Genomic DNA, 18,410 nt, shown 5'->3' with positions numbered 1-18,410 from the left:
TTAATCTTTATTAGAGTTGTTTAAAATATATTTGTATTTCATTGTTGTGTTGGCATCAAAATTCATATTTGGAGATGTTCTATCATGTTTGTGCATTAGTATCAAAAAATTTTAAAACTGGCTACAGTACTTTCTGAATTGCTATATAACTAAAATTTTAAGACTACCCTGTTTTAAAATTTCATTTCCTTAGATCTTTATGAAACAGTTCATCTTTTGCAGATCATAGTGCTTTATTAAAGATTCATGTCTTCTTTTCCCATTCCTTTAATACAAAAAAATTTATTCAATCATCAGTTATTTTCATCTGACATTTCACTAAGTACAGGATTAATAACGTCAACATTATTAGATCAGTCATTCAAGTGGGTCACACAAGTTTATCCTCATTGTGCTGAATACCCACTCAAAAGATAAGCTGAATAAGAGATGCCTCCAGGTGTATACAACAACAACCTTAGCTTCTTGAAGTGAACTAGTACTGTTTAACAGGTCAAATTGCTAGTCTACGAAATAAACTGAAGAAGACTCAAGTGTATAGCTTTACATATCATCAAATGGCAAGTTCATTTCAACAAGAACGTCTACAACTAACTTCATTTGTACAAGTTCTCTGCTATCATTGCAAAGCCTCTCCTGAACAAAGTTATAATTTAAAATTTAAAACAAACTTGATGAGATAAAATGTACCAGGTGGCTTTTCTGTAGCAGAAATTAATTACAACCATTTTTCCTCAAGCAATTTTAAAGACAAGCAAAGTTGAAAATAAATATTCAAGCATACAGTAAACTAAAGTCTATATTTAGAAATTCAGGTACAAAGCACAGCAGAGCCGATGAAGATAAGAAGATAATTTAGAAATATAAACTAGCAATGAAGCAATAATTTCTTTCAAATAGCAGGAAACAAATTCTTCAATACCATTACTTAGATCATTATTTAGTGTTCATCCATTAATTTTGGTTTTTGTTTTTTACATCCCCTTTGCTAATTATGACATTTGACCAGATATACCAACAGATATACCTTTAATCATACTGGATGAAATAAACAACAATTTAATTTTTGATTAATTTAACTCCCTAATGACTTTCCAGTTTTGTATATGGTAGAAAGGTTCAAGAACCTTTGTGGATTTACTTCAATCCCTGCTGGTATTTATGAAAGCTTTTAAAAGCTAAGTTTTGTTCTTACCCATTTGTTGATCCACATTATCAATGTACAACTCTTAGTGGGTTGCAAACACACACTTAAGCTTTGGGTGTTGGAGTGATCTAAGTTCTCAGGAATGCTATTTTGACTTACTCCAGAGCATCACCTCCTTTCTTCCCCTCGCTCATTAAAAAAAAAAAAAAAAAAGTCTACAGAATGGTGGCAAATTTCCAAACTTAAATGAAGGAAAATTAAGATTTTTCAGGCTGGGATTAAACCCTTAGTTAAGAGAAATGCCACTTTTAAAATTTTTATCAAACTGAACATGAAACGAAAAACAAAAAGATGAATTCCAGCTAAGTCATATTCTTTTAGAATGAATGAGACATGATGAGACGTTAATGAGACACAACACACTTACCATCCGCAACCAAAAAATTCAATTTCCCGCCTGAAGTTGACTTGGAAAATGGTACAAAGTTTACAGCTGCTTTAAAGGAGTGTAAGATGACATTTTAAAAGCCTGTCAAACACAGAAAGCACTTACATATATTTTACATTCAAAGCTAATCTATGGAGCCCATTCCGTTCAATTTAAGAGTCAGCCCCCACACATCTGTGGCTGCTTTCACTGTGTTTTTTGAAAGGGGTACTGCTAGTAATTTAAGCCATCCTGGAGACAAAATAGGTGTGAAGAATTTTTTATATCTTGGATGCTTTAGGTAATTCTTCAGAACTTAAAATGATTTATGTTTTCCTCCTTAATATGAAACTCTTTTATTAACATAGCTTCTGACCAGCAAAGAAATGTTCCTTAGGCACTGTGAGGTTTATTAATGATGGAGCATGAACCCAGGTTGAAGTGTACAATTTGGTTATAACTACTGACAGTTATCAAACACTATCCTATCTGCTGAGAGCAAGAAATGCCTTTACGCCACTAATCCTGAGATTCTTGAGGGAAAACTAATTTCACAAACAACTTTTGAAAGAATCCATGTATAATAATAATCCTAAGAACTGCACATATTCAGGGTATTAGAAAAGATGTTTTCTTTTGTAAGGCATCAATGATTAAATTAATATAATGCATATCTAACAAAAGATGGTTAATATTCATAAAACCATGAACCTTTTCTTTTAAACTTCTCTAGTTCCTGCTACTTTTACCATCTTGAATAAGAAAAGAATGCCTCTTCGTCTAATCAACTATGGTTATTAAAAAAACTAAGACATCTGAAACTATTAGGCACATCAAAGGTACGTTTATGTAGGTCAAGGTTCCCTTCTTAAGGGGCACATGAGTTACCTGGCACATTATACATATGGAACTGTAAAGATCATCCACTAAATTCAACTTTCACATTTTTAGTTAAACTGAAAGACTTATGTAGTAAATATTCAAATATACCTTATCTTCAGTTACAACTGAATAAGTGTAACATTTTACCAGATAAAAAGCTGGAATTTAAGTATGAGAAACCTTCATACACTGTGCTAGTATTGGTCTCTTCTTTTTAGACAAAAGCCAGTCAGTCATCAATACTTTCAACACAGCAGTTAGAAGATAAACGTCCAAAACAGGTGACTTGGTTGTAGTCCGTAATTTAGCAATTCAATGCCACTGGCATCATAATGCTGTGGAGAGCAAGTGTATCTCCGTATTTTAGTCAGATTTGTCTTTCTTCTTTCCTGTTAAGGGCACTTTGTTTACAACAGCAGAGCCAACAGCTGTAACACCTCCAGCCACAGCAGACACGCCCCCTTTCACCAGCCCTATTCCCATGGAAGGCACAGTTGTAACAGCTGTTTTGGTCACCTCCAGACTCTTTCCACCAATCCAAGCCACACCACCAATGGTGGCACCAACGGCTCCCTTTGTAACACTGAAGATACCCCCAGTCACACGGGACAGCATGCCTGGTTGCTGCTGTGGGTGATCTTTCATTGAACCTAATAAGAGAAAATATCATAAGACAGTCAAATGTAAGTCTTTGTAAGAACAATACAAATCACTGAGTAACCTTCCTAACAATCAGCAGATTGTATTGAAAAGGTCAACCACATAAATACATATCTGATCAAGACATCAAGAGCTCTTCCCTCAAGGGTATAGTTGTACATGTTTTTAAAACATCTTGGTCCAGTGCTAAGTCTTAGTATCTATGAGAAGAAATGCTTTAGAGACTAGACAACTTTCATAAAATAGAAGACTATTTTAAATGTCTCCTTGATTTACAGTTTTATTGCTGTTAATAAAAAAATCTTTATTTTATATCCTAAAAGGAGCATGAAAAAATAAAAATATAAATATATTTAGCCCTTATTTCCTTGATAGAATTCAATCAGTCATTACTGAAACAACCTTCATTTAAAGCACTGGTTCTCAAGGTATGGTCTGGAACCCTTGAGTATCCCCAGGACCATTTCGGGGTAAAAACTGCTTTCATAATAATATTAACATGTCATTTGTCTTTCACTTTCATTCTGTCACCAGTCTAAAACAGAATTTTCCAGAAGCTAAATGATGGGCAGTAACACAACAGACTAAACACAGAAGACTAAACTGTGAGAATCTAGCTCTCTTCTATTAATCCAAATATTAAAGAGATTTGCAAAAATTTTAAAACAATGTCGGGAATTCTCCAGTGGTCCAGTGGTTAGGACTCCGCACTTTCACTGCCAAGGGTCTGGATTTGATCCCTGATCGGGGAACTAAGATCCCACAAGCCGCACGGTGTGGCCACAAACAAATCACCCTCCCTGCTCACAATTTTTTTTTTTGTTTTGGAAAATAGTTTCATATTTTTCAAAAAATATGTTAATTATGTTAATATGTAATGGGCCTACTGAGTTCTTTTCATAATAAAATACTTAATTTCTGTTTTTAATTGTTAATACGGCAAATACCAACAAAGACATAAGCTCTTTGGAATCCTCAATTTTTTTTAAAGTAGAAAGCATCCTGAGACCAAATAATTTGAGAACCACTAACTTAAATATGTTTGGGTTTCTATTCTATGTGCTCCTTAATAATGTATTTAAAGAGCTAATATTATATGTAAAAATAGGAAAATTATTCATCACTTAAAATCTTGTTACCTACATATAATCTTTTTTGTAACATGGAGAGACCAGAGCTATGGTTAATACTTCCACTGCCTCAGTAATTTTTATAAAAGAGAGTATGTGATTTAAGTATCTAGTTTGTAAAAACTCTTCATATACCCCCAGAAAAGGTAACATCAATATGAGAAATTCAGATTTATTGTCACGAGTCTTTTCTCTTTGGTTTCTTTGTTTGTTTAATAGAGGCACTCAAACTGGCATGCAACCCCAAACTCCAGCATAAAATGACTAGCAGGAAGATTTCATAAAACTTGCTTCTGCCAGCCTCAAACACACACAGACCTTTTCTCCTTCATAATCTAATGACTCAGGCAGCGACAACACATGAGCAATAGTGTTTTTATTTTTTTTAATTTCATGAAAAAATACTTGGTAACTATACAGTTCAGGCTATAACCACTAAAAAGGTATAATCTCACACAAGAAAGGTAAATTCTTGGGTACATAAGTTCAACTAAGACACCCAAAGCTACTATAACCTAGCAGAATGTGGTTATCAGAGAAGATAACATTGGAAAACCAACAATATTTGAAAGAGAAAAAAAATCTGAAAATTGAGTTTCTTTAAATACACAGACACAAATTTACCTTGAGTAAGATTTTCTTTTCACTGTTTGGAGATTTTACATCCTTTCACAAGGAAGAAAGTCTCATTGATTAGCCAAAATAGCTCACTGATGAAAATATAGCAATGGCTAAATTTATAAAACCAACTGTTTAATTGAAACTGAGTAATAAGCATAGTTAATATAAAATTTTAAAATAGCTGAAATAAAAGACTTAAGACATAGATAAGCATTTGAATATATTAATTATAAAACTATGATGGAAAGGATTACGTAAGTGGTCATTCTTTTGTAATCAAGGTTAGTAACACTAGGAAAAGGGAGGAAAATCTTAATTTGAGGATAAAACAGATAACTACCTCATGCTGAGTACCTCATTAGTATTATCCTGCTATGCCAAATTTGGTGTACATGCATTTAATGAAGACAATTTTTCTTAGTGAAATCAGATAAATACTAATGCTGTTGATCTCATAATTACAGTGTACTCTTTTTTTTAAATTACAGTGTACTCTTAATTACCACCATATAAATTATCCACTTTGCAGACTACTTTTAACAGGTTGCCAATATAAAGGCATCCCTGAGGCTGTTCTCTTCCTTAACAATCATGCTCCTGGACAGCCTTTATCTCTTTCCTGACTTCTTTCTCATAAGTCCTTCCTAACTTTCTCATTGAGCCCTAACTTTTCTTTTCAAAACTCTAGACTTCTAGTCCTAAAAAATAAAGAGAGAAAATAAAGAAAACAGCTAGTCTGTTTCTGTACATAGTGAGGACATGCATGTGTGCATTTAGTGTTTCCAAAGATTTTTGAAGTAAAGGTAAGAATAAAATGATTCCTGGGCTTCCCTGGTGGTGCAGTGGTTGAGAATCTGCCTGCCAATGCAGGGGACACGGGTTCGAACCCTGGTCTGGAAAGATCCCACATGCCACGGAGCAACTAGGCCCGTGAGCCACAATTACTGAGCCTGTGCGTCTGGAGCCTGTGCTCCGCGACAAGAGAGGCCGCGATAATGAGAGGCCCTCGCACCGCGATGAAGAGTGGCTCCCACTTGCCTCAACTAGAGAAAGCCTCACACAGAAACGAAGACCCAACACAGCCAAAAATAAATAAATAAATAAATAAATAAACCCAAGAGTTTAAAAAAAAAAAAGATTCCTGATGTCACAATTTTCACACTAAAAAATAAAGCAGACTCTAAAACCATGTATTAAAAAAGGAAGAGTTACCCATTATAATGTAATGAATAATAGGATTTTAACAACAAATCTCAAGTGCCTCTTGAAGTGAGTTTTTGTATGCATGACATAACCTAGTCCATCCTTCCTCTGCACCTCACCCAACTCTTTACAAATGAAAGGATACTCGTGAAATGGTCTTAAAAGAATAAAAGAGTAGCAGAAAAATATTGATAGACCTTATATAAAAGTTAAATTGTGTCCCCATTTACCAATAATCTATGCTTTCTTATTAAAAGCTAAAAATGTTTAAGTATTTTTGGAACACATTTACTGACAAGGAAAACAGGTTATGTTACTTTAAAGTTAATGAAAACAATCAGAAGTTTAATTCACTAGGATTTTTTTCATTCTTAGTATTACAGATGCATACTTACCTTCTGGTGGTTCATCACTAAGGTATGATGGGATTTCTTGTTGATTTTTATCTGTCTGATTCATGATCTCCTAAAAAAACACACACATTTCATTTTAATTTCAACATCTGAGACTACCTCTTTTTATATGCTTGATCAAGACTTAATCAACTTTATTCAGATAAACAACATTCTACTTATTTTTTTTTTATTTTGGCTGAGCCGCACAACCAGGGATTGAACCTGGGCCACAGTAGTGAAAGCGCAGGATCCTAATTACTAGACCACCAGCAAACTCCTGATAAACAACATTTTTAAAACAACCATAACAAGACTACTTCACCTTGTCTGTCTCCTACTTTGTGGTGTTTGAGAAATACTTTCAAATATACTAGTGGACAACATAAATCTTATCTCAAATCAAGCAAAGATTGGCAGGCATGGTACAAGCTTTCCTATGTTGTTACTGCTGCTTCAACTTAAATTGAAAATTACCAACTGAAAGAAAGTTGGAAGGTGGGGGTTAGCAGACAAAAATTTTAAGTGCCTCCTCCTACAGATTTATTTCACAACAGACTCAAAGAAAAACCTATACTATGAACTAAAAAACATGTTCTATCTGAAAATTTCCTCAAAAACATGACATTCTTCTCCTATAAAGATGACAGCACCAATTTGAATCACTAAGAGAAGGATTTTGATTACTTTTTTATTGTTACTTTTGGAACTCGTATGAACAGAAGTAGCAAAAGAATTCAAAATCTACTATAAAAACATATATATATATACTATAGACTACATCTAAGTACAAGTAATAATGGAAACTAAGAAATAAAATAAGCTATGTTGGGATGAAGAACACAAACTTTCTTTTCCCAATCTCCTTACTATCTTAAAATATTTGATTTTATATTCCATTGACTAAGTAAAGATTAAAACAAGTCAAGATTGGTCTAGGGGCTTTCCTGGTGGCGCAGTGGTTGAGAATCTGCCTGCCAATGCAGGGCACACGGGTTCGAGCCCTGGTCTGGGAAGATCCCACATGCCGCGGAGCAGCTAGGCCCGTGAGCCACAACTACTGAGCCTGCAGATCTGGAGCCTGTGCTCGGCAACAACAGAGGCCGCGATAATGAGAGGCCCGCGCACCGCGATGAAGAGTGGCCCCTGCTTGCCGCAACTAGAGAAAGCCCTCGCACAGAAACGAAGACCCAACACAGCCATAAATAAATAAATAAATAAATAATTTAAAAAAAAAAAGATTGGTCTAAAAGCTTTCTTGCTTGGCCAGAAAACTAGGGTTGTGATCCCAGTAGTCAACTAAGTATTTCTTAGTCATAAAACCATGAAGCCTAAATTATTCTATCTGTACATATATAATACAACAGATTTTAAAGGATATTGTAAAATCCTGCCATCTGCAAAACAACATGGATGAACCTTGAGGACATTATGCTAAGTGAAATAAGTCAGACATAGAAAGACAAATACTATATTATGTCACTTATATATATGGAATCTAAAAAGGCCAAACTCATAGAAAGGTGGTTGCACGGGGCGGGGGGTGTGGGGTAGGGGAAATAAGATGTTGGTCAAAGGGTACAAGCTTCCTGTTACAAGAGGAATAAGTTCTGAGGACCTAATGCACAGCATGATGACTATAGTTAAAACTACTGCATTGTATACTTGAAAGTTGCTACGAGTAGATCTTAAAATGTTCTAACCATAACAACAAAAGTAATTATATGAGTTGAAGGATGTGTTAACTAACCTTAATCTGGTAAACATTCTGCAATATATATGTGTATCAAACCATTACATTATACACCTTAAACTTACACAATGTTGTATGTCAATTATATTTCAATAAAGCTCGGGAAAAAAATAATATTGTGAAAACTACCAATGTACTTTAATACGCTGATTAAAAAATTATTGAGTACCTACTAAGGGTCATGTTTTAGGTGCATGGGATATAGCTGTGATCAATACAGACCAAAAAAATCTCTGCCATCATGAACATTCCATATTGGCTAGTGGGGAAGACAATAAATAAATATTCAAAGAATATACTGTATATCAAATGGTGTTAAATGCTATGGAGAAAAAGGCATGAAGGGGAAGAGGATGTGATATTTTAAATGGGAGAGTCTGTGAAGGCCTCATTGTGGTGACATCCCAAAGGAGGTAAGGATACAAGATATCCTTTCTGCCTTGAGGGCTCTTGGGTCAAGAGCCCTCAAGGCAGAAAAAACAGGAAATGCAAAGGTCCTGAGGTAGGAGCTTACTACAGACAAGAAGGAACAGCCAGAAAAATGTGGCAGGGGCTGCAGCAAAAGGCAGTAGAAGAAGAGGTCAGAGTGAGGTCTGGATGACATAGGCCCATATAGACCATCGTGGCAATTAGCTTTTTAACTCTGAGATGGGGAGCCAGTGAAAGGCACTGACCAGAGGGGTAATGTGTTCTGATTTACACTTTTTAAAGATCATTCTGGCTGTGTGGGGAGAACAAGCAATCAGAAAGCAAGAACAGAGACAGAAAGACCAATTGGGAGAGTTAATGTTTTCAAGGTTCACACGTATTGCAACGTTTATCAGAGCTAATTTTAAGTGGTCAAAGAAGGGTCAGGGAAGTTCCCCTTTCCTTTATGACTCCTACTGCTTTCAGCACCAGATGATCAGATGAAAAGTCATTCATATTTCCTTCTATATTTCAATAATTCAGGCAAAAAACACTGGTGGCAAATGAGGGTGGCAGAGGTAGCAGTGTGAGAAGTGGGATTTTTCAAAGGTAATTTAACTTCATGTAATTCAACTTGAAACATCTTTCAAACCTAAACCCTGTGTAACATGGGACTTCACTGCACCCCACAGCATCCAGCAGCATATGTCCTGTGCTTAAATAAATATCTTTTAGTTGCTCTAGTGAAAACCCTGACTCAGACCACTGATCAAGAGCACCTAATCTTATGCTGGTCTGGTTTGTCAATTTAGCATATCGTCCCATATACACTTAAGATTTTAAAAGTAACAGTAAAGATATGTAATCTCTGACAAAAAAAAAAAACTGAAAGAGTATCAGCTGATGCATTACTGGGAGAAGGAGTTCCTGATTGATTTGCCTTAATCTTAAAACTCCCTTAAGCCAGAAATTTAATTAATTAATTAATTAAATTTATGTCCATTCATATTTATATTTCTTTAATTTATCATCATGGTAAGATCATGAAAAATTATACAGCATAGTGTTTAAAGTTCTGGGATCAGAGAGCCTGCAATTGAATCCCAACTTGACTATAAACTATATGGCTGAGGACAAATAACTTCATCAGATCCTTGCTGTTCAAGAAATAGAAATGAGGGCTTCCCTGGTGGCGCAGTGGTTGAGAATCTGCCTGCCAATGCAGGGGACACGGGTTCGAGCCCTGGTCTGGGAAGATCCCACATGCCGCGGAGCAACTAGGCCCGTGAGCCACAACTACTGAGCCTGCGCGTCTGGAGCCTGTGCTCCACAACAAGAAAGGCCGTGATAGTGAGAGGCCCGTGCACCGCGATGAAGAGTGGCCCCCCCTTGCTGCAACTAGAGAAAGCCCTTGCACAGAAACGAAGACCCAACACAGCCATAAATAAATAAATAAATAAATAAATAAATAAATAAATAAATAAATAAATAAATAAAATTTTAAAAAAAAAAGGAATTCCTTTAAAAAAAAAAAAAAAGAAATTAAAGATATTCTAGCCCTAATTCTAAGATGAGAATACTATTTAACAATTCAAAACAAAACATGCAGAAACTCCTGGCAGAATGGCCAGAAGTGTGTGTGTCCCTTCCTGAAGGATAACTATTTTGGAGTCACTTTCTTCCCCATTGGACTGTTAATTCCAAAAGGAGAGACACTTTGTCTAGCTTACTCAGCACTGTGATCCCAGTATCTGTATACCAAGAGATCATCTGGCTGATCAACTAATCAATAGATGTCACAGTATTATGTACAGAAATATGGGGATACTATATACACACATACATCTTACATATTTTAGCTGGAGTTTTAAAACAGGTGTGCTAGTAACTGCATATATTTTAAAACTGCTTTTCTGTATATATCCCACAAATCTCTACCAAAAGTCTTAACCTTTTCCTCCTAATACAGAATCCCTTTTTAAAAAAAAATAATTTTTCCACATATATCTATCTTGTAATTTAAAAAAGAAAAAGACCATCATTTTAAAAGAGTAGAGCTGCTTTATACAATGATAGCATAAAAGACGTATGCAATTCATCTAAATAGTATGAACTGACTTTATTCTGCCAGTAGGCAATGAGGAGCCATCAGCCGAGTAACACCGTCAGATCTGTGTTTTAAGAAGCTAACTAAAGCAAGATCAGATGGAAGGACACAGATTAAATCCAGTAAGTGGCTACTTGAGTAGTCCAGTGAGATGGAATAGCAGTCTGAACTCTGCCAATTTTTCCTGTCTAAATAAGTGTTTGGACCAAAATCCTAGGATTCACCCTTGATTTCCTCTAGTTTTACATTCCCCTTAAATCATCGGTAAATTCTCTTGCCTGAATAAATCCAGAATACATCAGCTCTACTGCTACCACTTTTAACTAAGCCATCATAATCTCTTATTTGGACAACTACAGAATCTTTTAACTGGCCTCCAAGCTTCCGCCTGTGCTCTTCCTTCAGTCTAGCCATGTCATACTCTGATTAAAACCCTCCAACTGCTTCCTATTTTGCCCAGAATAAAATCCAGAGTCCTTCCCTTTGCCTTTGAGGGCCCAACATCTAATACCCCGATAGCATCTCCTACCACTATGCCTCTTGCTCAATCCAGCTTGGTAACATGGGCTTCCTTGCTCATCTTTTCCTGAAAGGCTCTTCCCCAGTATATGTACCTGACTTGATTCCTTACTTCCTGCAGGTCTTTGTGCAAATGTCCCCTTCTCAGAGGTCTTCCCTGACCACCTTATAATAGATTAGCACCCTCCTTTCCCTATCATTTTCACCTAACACACTGCTCTATTTTCTTCATTGCTTTTATTGTCACTTGATATATATGTTTACTTTGTGTCACTCCCAATTAGAATGTAAGCTCTATTGGAACAAAGCTTGGTTTTGTCACTGCTCCATTCCCAGAGCCTTAATTAATGCCTGATGTGTGGCGGATACTCAAATACTTGACTTTTTTGTATGAAGTAGAACATAACTTGGGTATTAATGAGAGATAAAAGGAGAATATAGGGTGTAAAATTTCTAGCATGAGAAACTAAACAGAAATGATGATGAAGACAGGACTGGAGAGGAGAAGATGGACATTTTTTTAAATGTTTATTGCGGCAAGAACACTTAACAAATAAGTGTACACAGTATTGTTGACTATCGGTTCAGTGAAAGGACTTGTTCTTCAACAGCTATTTGAGACGCCTTCAGGCCATCTACAGGAGACTTTTAGCAGGCAATTGTATTTAAAAGGGCCTGAAAGTCAGCATGAAGTCAGAGTAAGAGTTGAGGTCCTGAGAATGGTCTGAAGTGATAGCTGAAGCTGCAGGGGGTGAGTGATATATGATCAAGGAAAACAGTAGTTAAGAGAGCAGACCGATAAGCTTATATGGACTGTTCATGTTTAAGAGGTGAGCAAAAGAGAAGCCAGCAAAAACAAACAAAATACACCTGAAGATAAATAGTCAAATGAGACAGCCTCATGGAAGGCAAGACATGAATTTATAAGCTTCCTAAAGATACATACAATGCAAACATTAAAATAATTTATGAAGATCAAATACTATGGATAAATGTTAATGTTGTATTTAGAGGATATAAAAGGCATGTATCATATGATACTATTTTTTTTTAAGTGCGCATAAAAAGACTGAAAGTAAATATACCAAAGTGTTAACAAAGATTGCCACTAGGGGGTAGAAATTATACATATGGAGGGAATAGATATATAGTATTTCTACATAGAGAGAAATATATATACTTAACATCTACATTTTAATTTTCTACCATAAACATGTATTGATCTTGTAATTAAAGAATAATACATATTTTTAAGTCTTAGAAATCAGTGATACTCATAAAGGATATTTTTAAAGATGATACAGTTCATCTACCTAGTTATTGTAGGTAGCTATTGTTATCCTCAAATCAAGTTGATCACCTTAAAAACAATGTTCTTGAATCACAAAATGCTGACTTGAAGGAAAGATCACTGAGTTTTATTCTCGGTTATGTTCCCCCACCCTCCCCCAGCCCGGTCCTGATAGCACACAAAGACCTCCACTCTTACAGCTCTTTTCCCTGATTTACAGTTTGAAAATCTTATTTATACTCTTACCATTTTTTTTTTTAAGTACATGTTTTGGTTGTAAGCTGACACATAGTATTTGTGTAATAAATGGGATAAAAATATCATCTGTATCCACATTAACTTTAAGCATCATAAGAAAAGATGCATACCAATATATGGTCCAAATTTTTGGTTTAAAAAAAAAAAAGATAACTTCAAGCTAGATTCATGCTCTTCAAATGTGCTTCTTTAAGAATACGCAGTGCTATGCCAGGGGCTTCAAGAACCACAGGAGAGACATGAATTTTACTACACAGTAATTTAAAATAATTTTGCTTTTAAATACACACTAATTAAAAAGTTAAATGAAAAGTGCTTGGGAATTTTTTAAGATAACTAGATTTTCAAGAAATTTTGTTCTTGCCTAGAGCCTCTTTAGGGTATACTCTCAGATTCACCAGCTCTCTCTTCCCTGCCCAACCACGCTCCCACCTCCCCTGAGTTTATTCCGCTCTTAAATTACATTCACAGTTACATTTACTAGTGTTACCAAGAGTTATAAACAGGATTATCAATAAAGTAGAAAATCTGGAGTTGTGCAGGCCAGAAGCCTGGCTACCTAGACCAGAAGAAATTGGCTTTGAAAGTCCTAAGAGGCCACAGAGATTGATTTTTGTTTTGTATACATATATTTTAATGTTTAAGTTTCTCGTATATCACTCGTATTAACAGCAAGTATGTAGTATTCAAATTCCTACAGAACTCTTAGGGGAATAAAAATTATGCAAAAGCTCTAAGTATATGGAATATATTTTTCTGAATCCCTAATTTGATCATAAGACACCAAGTTACCTTATAAAGGTATTTTTGCTAAAATCCTTAACTATCTGTAATGCCATCTATACTTTTTACTCACATAAACCATTCCCAACCTCTACATACATATATGTGCCAAACTTTTAGTGATATTACCTCTTTAGGATATTATCACTTTATCACTAGGAGAAATGCTTTTTATATTACCATGCTGTTCATTATCATCATTACATTTTTTTTTCTCTTAAATTAGGAATTGTGAAGACAAATATGGCCCTAATCTCCTAAAACTGGAAGAGGTAAATAATCTGCTTAGTAAAATTTTAAAGCATACAGGTAAAGACAAATAACAACTGACAGTAAAAGTATCAAAAAGACCATTCAAAAATGTTACTCTTAAACAACATTATTAAATTCTATGCAAACCATCTGCCCTAAACTCAACATATACTTGGGTCCCTGCTATGTGCCAGGCACCCTGCTAGGCACTAAAGTGTGATTCAGTGTGATTAAACACACAGAGGACTACACTAAGCCAGAGTTTACAATCCAGTGGTTATGTACTTTACCAGCATTTATCAATTTAGTTTCATTCAAAAACAAAAAAAAGTCTGCTCTGTAGGCACTCATAATGAACAGAAATTTCTATTAAAAAACATAGTTTCTTAAGGAAGGCAATAAAGACAGAAAACAGCCTTGAGATCAGGACAAATAATTTAACTTACTCTATGGACATAAATCAGTTTTACCATTTGGTCCTGACATGTGAACAAACTATTACAGTACCAATGAAAACTGGTCATGTTTTTTTTTAAAGAAATTATGAAATGTGAAAGAGTTCTTTGCTATAGACTGCAATTCATCAGCAGTTCCTTTAAGCATTTTAGGCCAGGGGGAAATAATTCTTGTCCAGTACAACAGTATCATAGATATAGGCAGCTGGTAAATATATTGAGGAAGGATTTATAACAACACTATTCCCTAGAGGGTAATTTATTCTAATAATAGAAATAAGTAAACAATGGACCCCCCCTTTTTTAAAAGGAAAACAGGTGAATCAATGTTGTTTGTGGATATCTGTAACATTTTATATATAAAGTTTTCATTAATAATAAAAACAAAATCTGAAAACAGTACTCAAATGTGCCTATGGCAACACCCCTCTGTGTACCAAGGGAAGTTAAAAAGCACTAATACATTGTATATGAAGCCTAACTACAAAATACAATGCACAACAGTTTACCTTCAAAGCCATTTCAAAAATTTCTTATTCAACAGTAACTGCCAATTTCCCTATAAGACAAAGACTATAAATGAATTAGCTAAATTTTTCTACATATTTTATAAATAGGAACTTTGCCACATCCTCACTCCTATGTTTTAGCTTCTTTGCCAAATAACTATAAGGAGCTTCAAAAAATACATTTATACAGAGCTTTAACTCACATACACCAACAAACTGCGTATATTAAAACACCAGCTTACTGTTTTTAGGCTTCTCTAGTTAACCAACTATCCTGAACAGGCTGCTTTTAAAAATGGCCCCTGCCCATTAAATCAACAGCAAGTGAACTACAAGAAACGCACTGAATGTGGCAGGAAAGAAAAAGTAATCTGCCAGTAAAACTTACACCTAGTGACAAGTAACAACTGACAGTATCAAAATGGCAATTTTTAAGTGTTGCCCTTAAATGAAACATTAAGGAGAATTACAATAACTTATCAAACCAAATAACCAGTACACCAGTCATTTTCACTACATCATACCTCATTAGTTCAACAAGTATTTGTGTCCCTACTATGTGTCAGACACTGTGTTACACACTGAAGTTTCAGCCTGAACGAGAATGTCAAGGCCCTACTCTGAGGGTGTTTATATATAAACCAGTAAGATACCTTCAGGAAGTAGCAAAACAACAACTACTCAATGACTAAAACAAAGAAAGGTAAAGATTTTCCTGGAGTTTAAAAAAAAAAAAAAAAAAAGAGAACCACACACAAGAACTACTTATACTTTTCTAACGATGTTCTCTACATAAGGGCATATTTTTACTGAGTTTGCTTTCTAGTACATATGTTATAACAAAGACTAAAGAAATGCAAGTGAAAAAAATCAAAATAGGATGCATGAGTTTATTAAAACTTCCTTCCTTCTTTCTTTAAAAAAACAGACATGGACACATACACGCAGACATATACCTGTTGATGTGATATCAATATTCCTGGGGAGCCCTTTAGAGCACCCAAACCAGTGGAAGGTTTAAAGGTTAAACAACAGTATAGAACAAATAATCACAGATAGTAAATAAAGTGTTTTCATTTGGAATTAGTTCACAAGGGCAGAATAAATCAAATAAACTCTCCTCCTTTTCTAGGTGTTTCTAAACCTTTGCCGGTGGCCCCTTCCGGAGCCCCCCCTGCCCCCCACTGATCCCTTTGGGCACTAGCAAGTTTCCTTTTTTTTTTTTTCTTTTAAGCAGAGGGAGTGACGTGGCAGGAGAGGCAGAAAATGACCCTGGAGGAGCCCTGGCTAGGGCTGAGCTCAGCACCTCCTCCCTCCGCTCCACGTTGTACACCCAGCAAACCCCACTCCCACAGGGTTCCAGAATTCCTGTCTTCTAACGTACAAGAGGCGATCTGTTTAGGAGAGGGGACCTGATCCTAAGTGGGAGCCTGGGGACCAGTCTTGAGGCTGCGTGTGCATAGCAGGCACGGTTTTTATTTAGACTCGGGAGGCAGTGATGGCACTGGTGGGTGCTCCAGCAGTCCCCCAGTCACCCCCCGGCGCCGTCAGCGCCTCTCTCCACTGCTACACTTCCAAGTTCAGATTAGGTGTGGGGGTAGGGCTACCTGGGAAGAGCACTGGGAATGTCCACTGGTCAAGGATCGTGTACTTGAACCCAAGAGAGTGGTTTATCAACAAGTTAGGAGTTAGCGGGGCGGGGAAGCCCAGCACGCAGCCCCTCGGCCGCATCCCTATCCTCTAGCAGGCTGCTGGCGCCCTCCCACCCCCATTTCCCCGGCCTGATACTCCAGGAGCTAAGAAGACAGGCGGAAGCGTCCAAGGAGGGTCCCCAATCTCAAGCCACGGCGGGGGAGTCAGAGACACGTAAATGGGGGTAACCCGGCCAGCGAACCTCCACCCGCCCCCAACATCGTCCCGCCCCTCCCCCTTCCCCGCTAAGCAGCAGCACCCCCCCGCCAAAAAAAAGGCCCCGCTCCGGGCACCCAGGCCCGGGCAGGGAGACGGTGAGGTGCAGAAGAGCTAACAGAGCTAACGGAAAAAGGCAACAGAGAGGAGGGCAGGAAGAAGCTGGGACGGCGCCCCCTACCCTCCCGGCCCGACTTACTCACCGCCGGGTCGGGGGCCGGCGCCGGGGCCGGGCGGAGGAGCGGGCAGCACCTAGGAGGGCTGAGGCGGCCTGAGCGGCGGGCACAGCCCCGGGAAGCTGCGGGCTCCGGAGACGCCTCCTCTGGCTGTGGAGCCAGAAGACAAGGTTGGCGACGGTGGCTTCTGGCTGCGGACGTGGCGCCGGACGCGGCGCCGGACGCAACCCGCCCCCTCCACCGCCTCCTCCGCCTCCTCCGCCTCCTCCGCCTCCTCCGCCTCCTCCGCCTCCTCCGCCTCCTCCGCTCCCGCCTCCTCCCGCGGCTCGCGCTTCGACGCGCACGCGCACCCCGAGCCCCTCCCGCTCCTATCCGGCACACGCCCACCCGTTTCTCGAACTGCCCAGCCCTCCCAGCCACCCCCAGCCTGTCGCCTCCCGATGTGCGCACGCGCGAGCCTCCCTCCCGCCCCGCCGGCCAACTCCCGCCCCTTCGCCTGCCTGGTGACACCGCGAGAATCCAGGGCCGGCCTGTGCGTTCCTCCTCCTGGGCCTCCCGCCCCTTTCCCCCGCCGTCCAATCAGTTCGGGCGAGGGGCACGGATCCTCGAGAACCCGTAGGCGGCGGCCTTGCGGCCCGGGCAGTAACGCCTGCGGCTCCGTGAAGTCCACGTTCCGCTGCGAGTAACGGTCGCTCCGAATTACGAACCTTCGTCCTAGGGAAGATGAGACGGTCGCCAGTTTCTCCGGCTCTTCGCCCGGGGCCTCGACATTCCCTTACCTGCTTCCCCTCCGGGGAGTGACGAGCTGGGCCTGCTCTCCGCCCTTCCCTTTGGGGCTCTTTACGAGCCTCTGTTTACTGTCCAGGTGACAGGGGTGACAAGAGAGACAGTGCTCACTTATTGTTGTTGTTGAGAGACATTACTCATTTATTATTGTTGTTGTTACCATTATTATTATTTGAAATCTCCTCTGCCCTAGAATTGAGCTTCTTGAGAGTAAGAACTCCGGTTCGTCGTCGTCACCCACCGCTTACCGCAGTGCCGAGGGTTCGCCAGGCGCTAGCAGTTTGCTGAAGAGAGTGGGTGTTTATAGTGAAAAGAGAAGTGAGTTGGAAATTAGAAAACCTGGCTTCGCGCGCCACCCTCGCCATCTGCCGCCTGGCGCGGCGCCTCTTGAGGTCTCCCCGCCTAGGCCGAGGCTGTGCTCGCGGTTCTGGAAGGTGTTGAGAAGAGTGTAGCGGTAAGAGGATAGTGTCTGGACCTAAACCCCTTGTGAGGCGAGGCATTTCGCTCTGCGCTTCAGAGCGGGGGTTGTGACGTCCACCTCGCGGGTGGTTGCCAGGAGTAAGCAAGTTGAGAAAAGGCTACTGAACTAGATGAAAGGTATCTGTTAACTTTTGTCTGCCTCTCTTTCCACACCTGTAAAACTAAGATGACAGGAAGTCCGTCATAGGTTTTTCGAGAGAATCAAAGGAGATGGTGGGTGTGCAAGGGATCTGTAAACTGAATTCCTATGTAGGTGTGAGATC

At 38.6% G+C, this 18,410-nt stretch overlaps 1 protein-coding gene across 1 annotated transcript; it reads right to left on the bottom strand.

The window, feature by feature from the left end:
• Positions 1-214: 214 nt before the first annotated feature.
• On the bottom strand, positions 215-17,114 carry TMEM263 (transmembrane protein 263). The gene is made up of 3 exons (XM_068560167.1): positions 16,909-17,114; positions 6,466-6,535; positions 215-3,106 (listed from the first exon to the last, which is right to left on the bottom strand). Exons 2-3 carry the CDS (start codon positions 6,527-6,529, stop codon positions 2,820-2,822), a joined length of 351 nt encoding a protein of 116 aa, XP_068416268.1. The 5' UTR covers positions 6,530-6,535; positions 16,909-17,114; the 3' UTR covers positions 215-2,819.
• Between the last annotated feature and the right edge of the window lie 1,296 nt (positions 17,115-18,410).

Source organism: Eschrichtius robustus, chromosome 13 (assembly GCF_028021215.1).
Source record: "Eschrichtius robustus isolate mEscRob2 chromosome 13, mEscRob2.pri, whole genome shotgun sequence".
Lineage (NCBI taxonomy): Eukaryota > Metazoa > Chordata > Mammalia > Artiodactyla > Eschrichtiidae > Eschrichtius > Eschrichtius robustus.
This window is presented reverse-complemented; position numbering and strand designations above follow the sequence as displayed.

What these genes read in the sequence shown, in the direction of transcription:
- TMEM263 (XM_068560167.1), bottom strand. Translation starts at nt 6,529, where the DNA reads ATGAATCAGACAGATAAAAATCAACAAGAAATCCCATCATACCTTAGT. An exon ending in TAGTGATGAACCACCAGAAG is followed by an intron (nt 3,107 to 6,465) that starts GTAAGTATGCAT and finishes TTCTCTTATTAG; the next exon opens with GTTCAATGAAAGATCACCCA.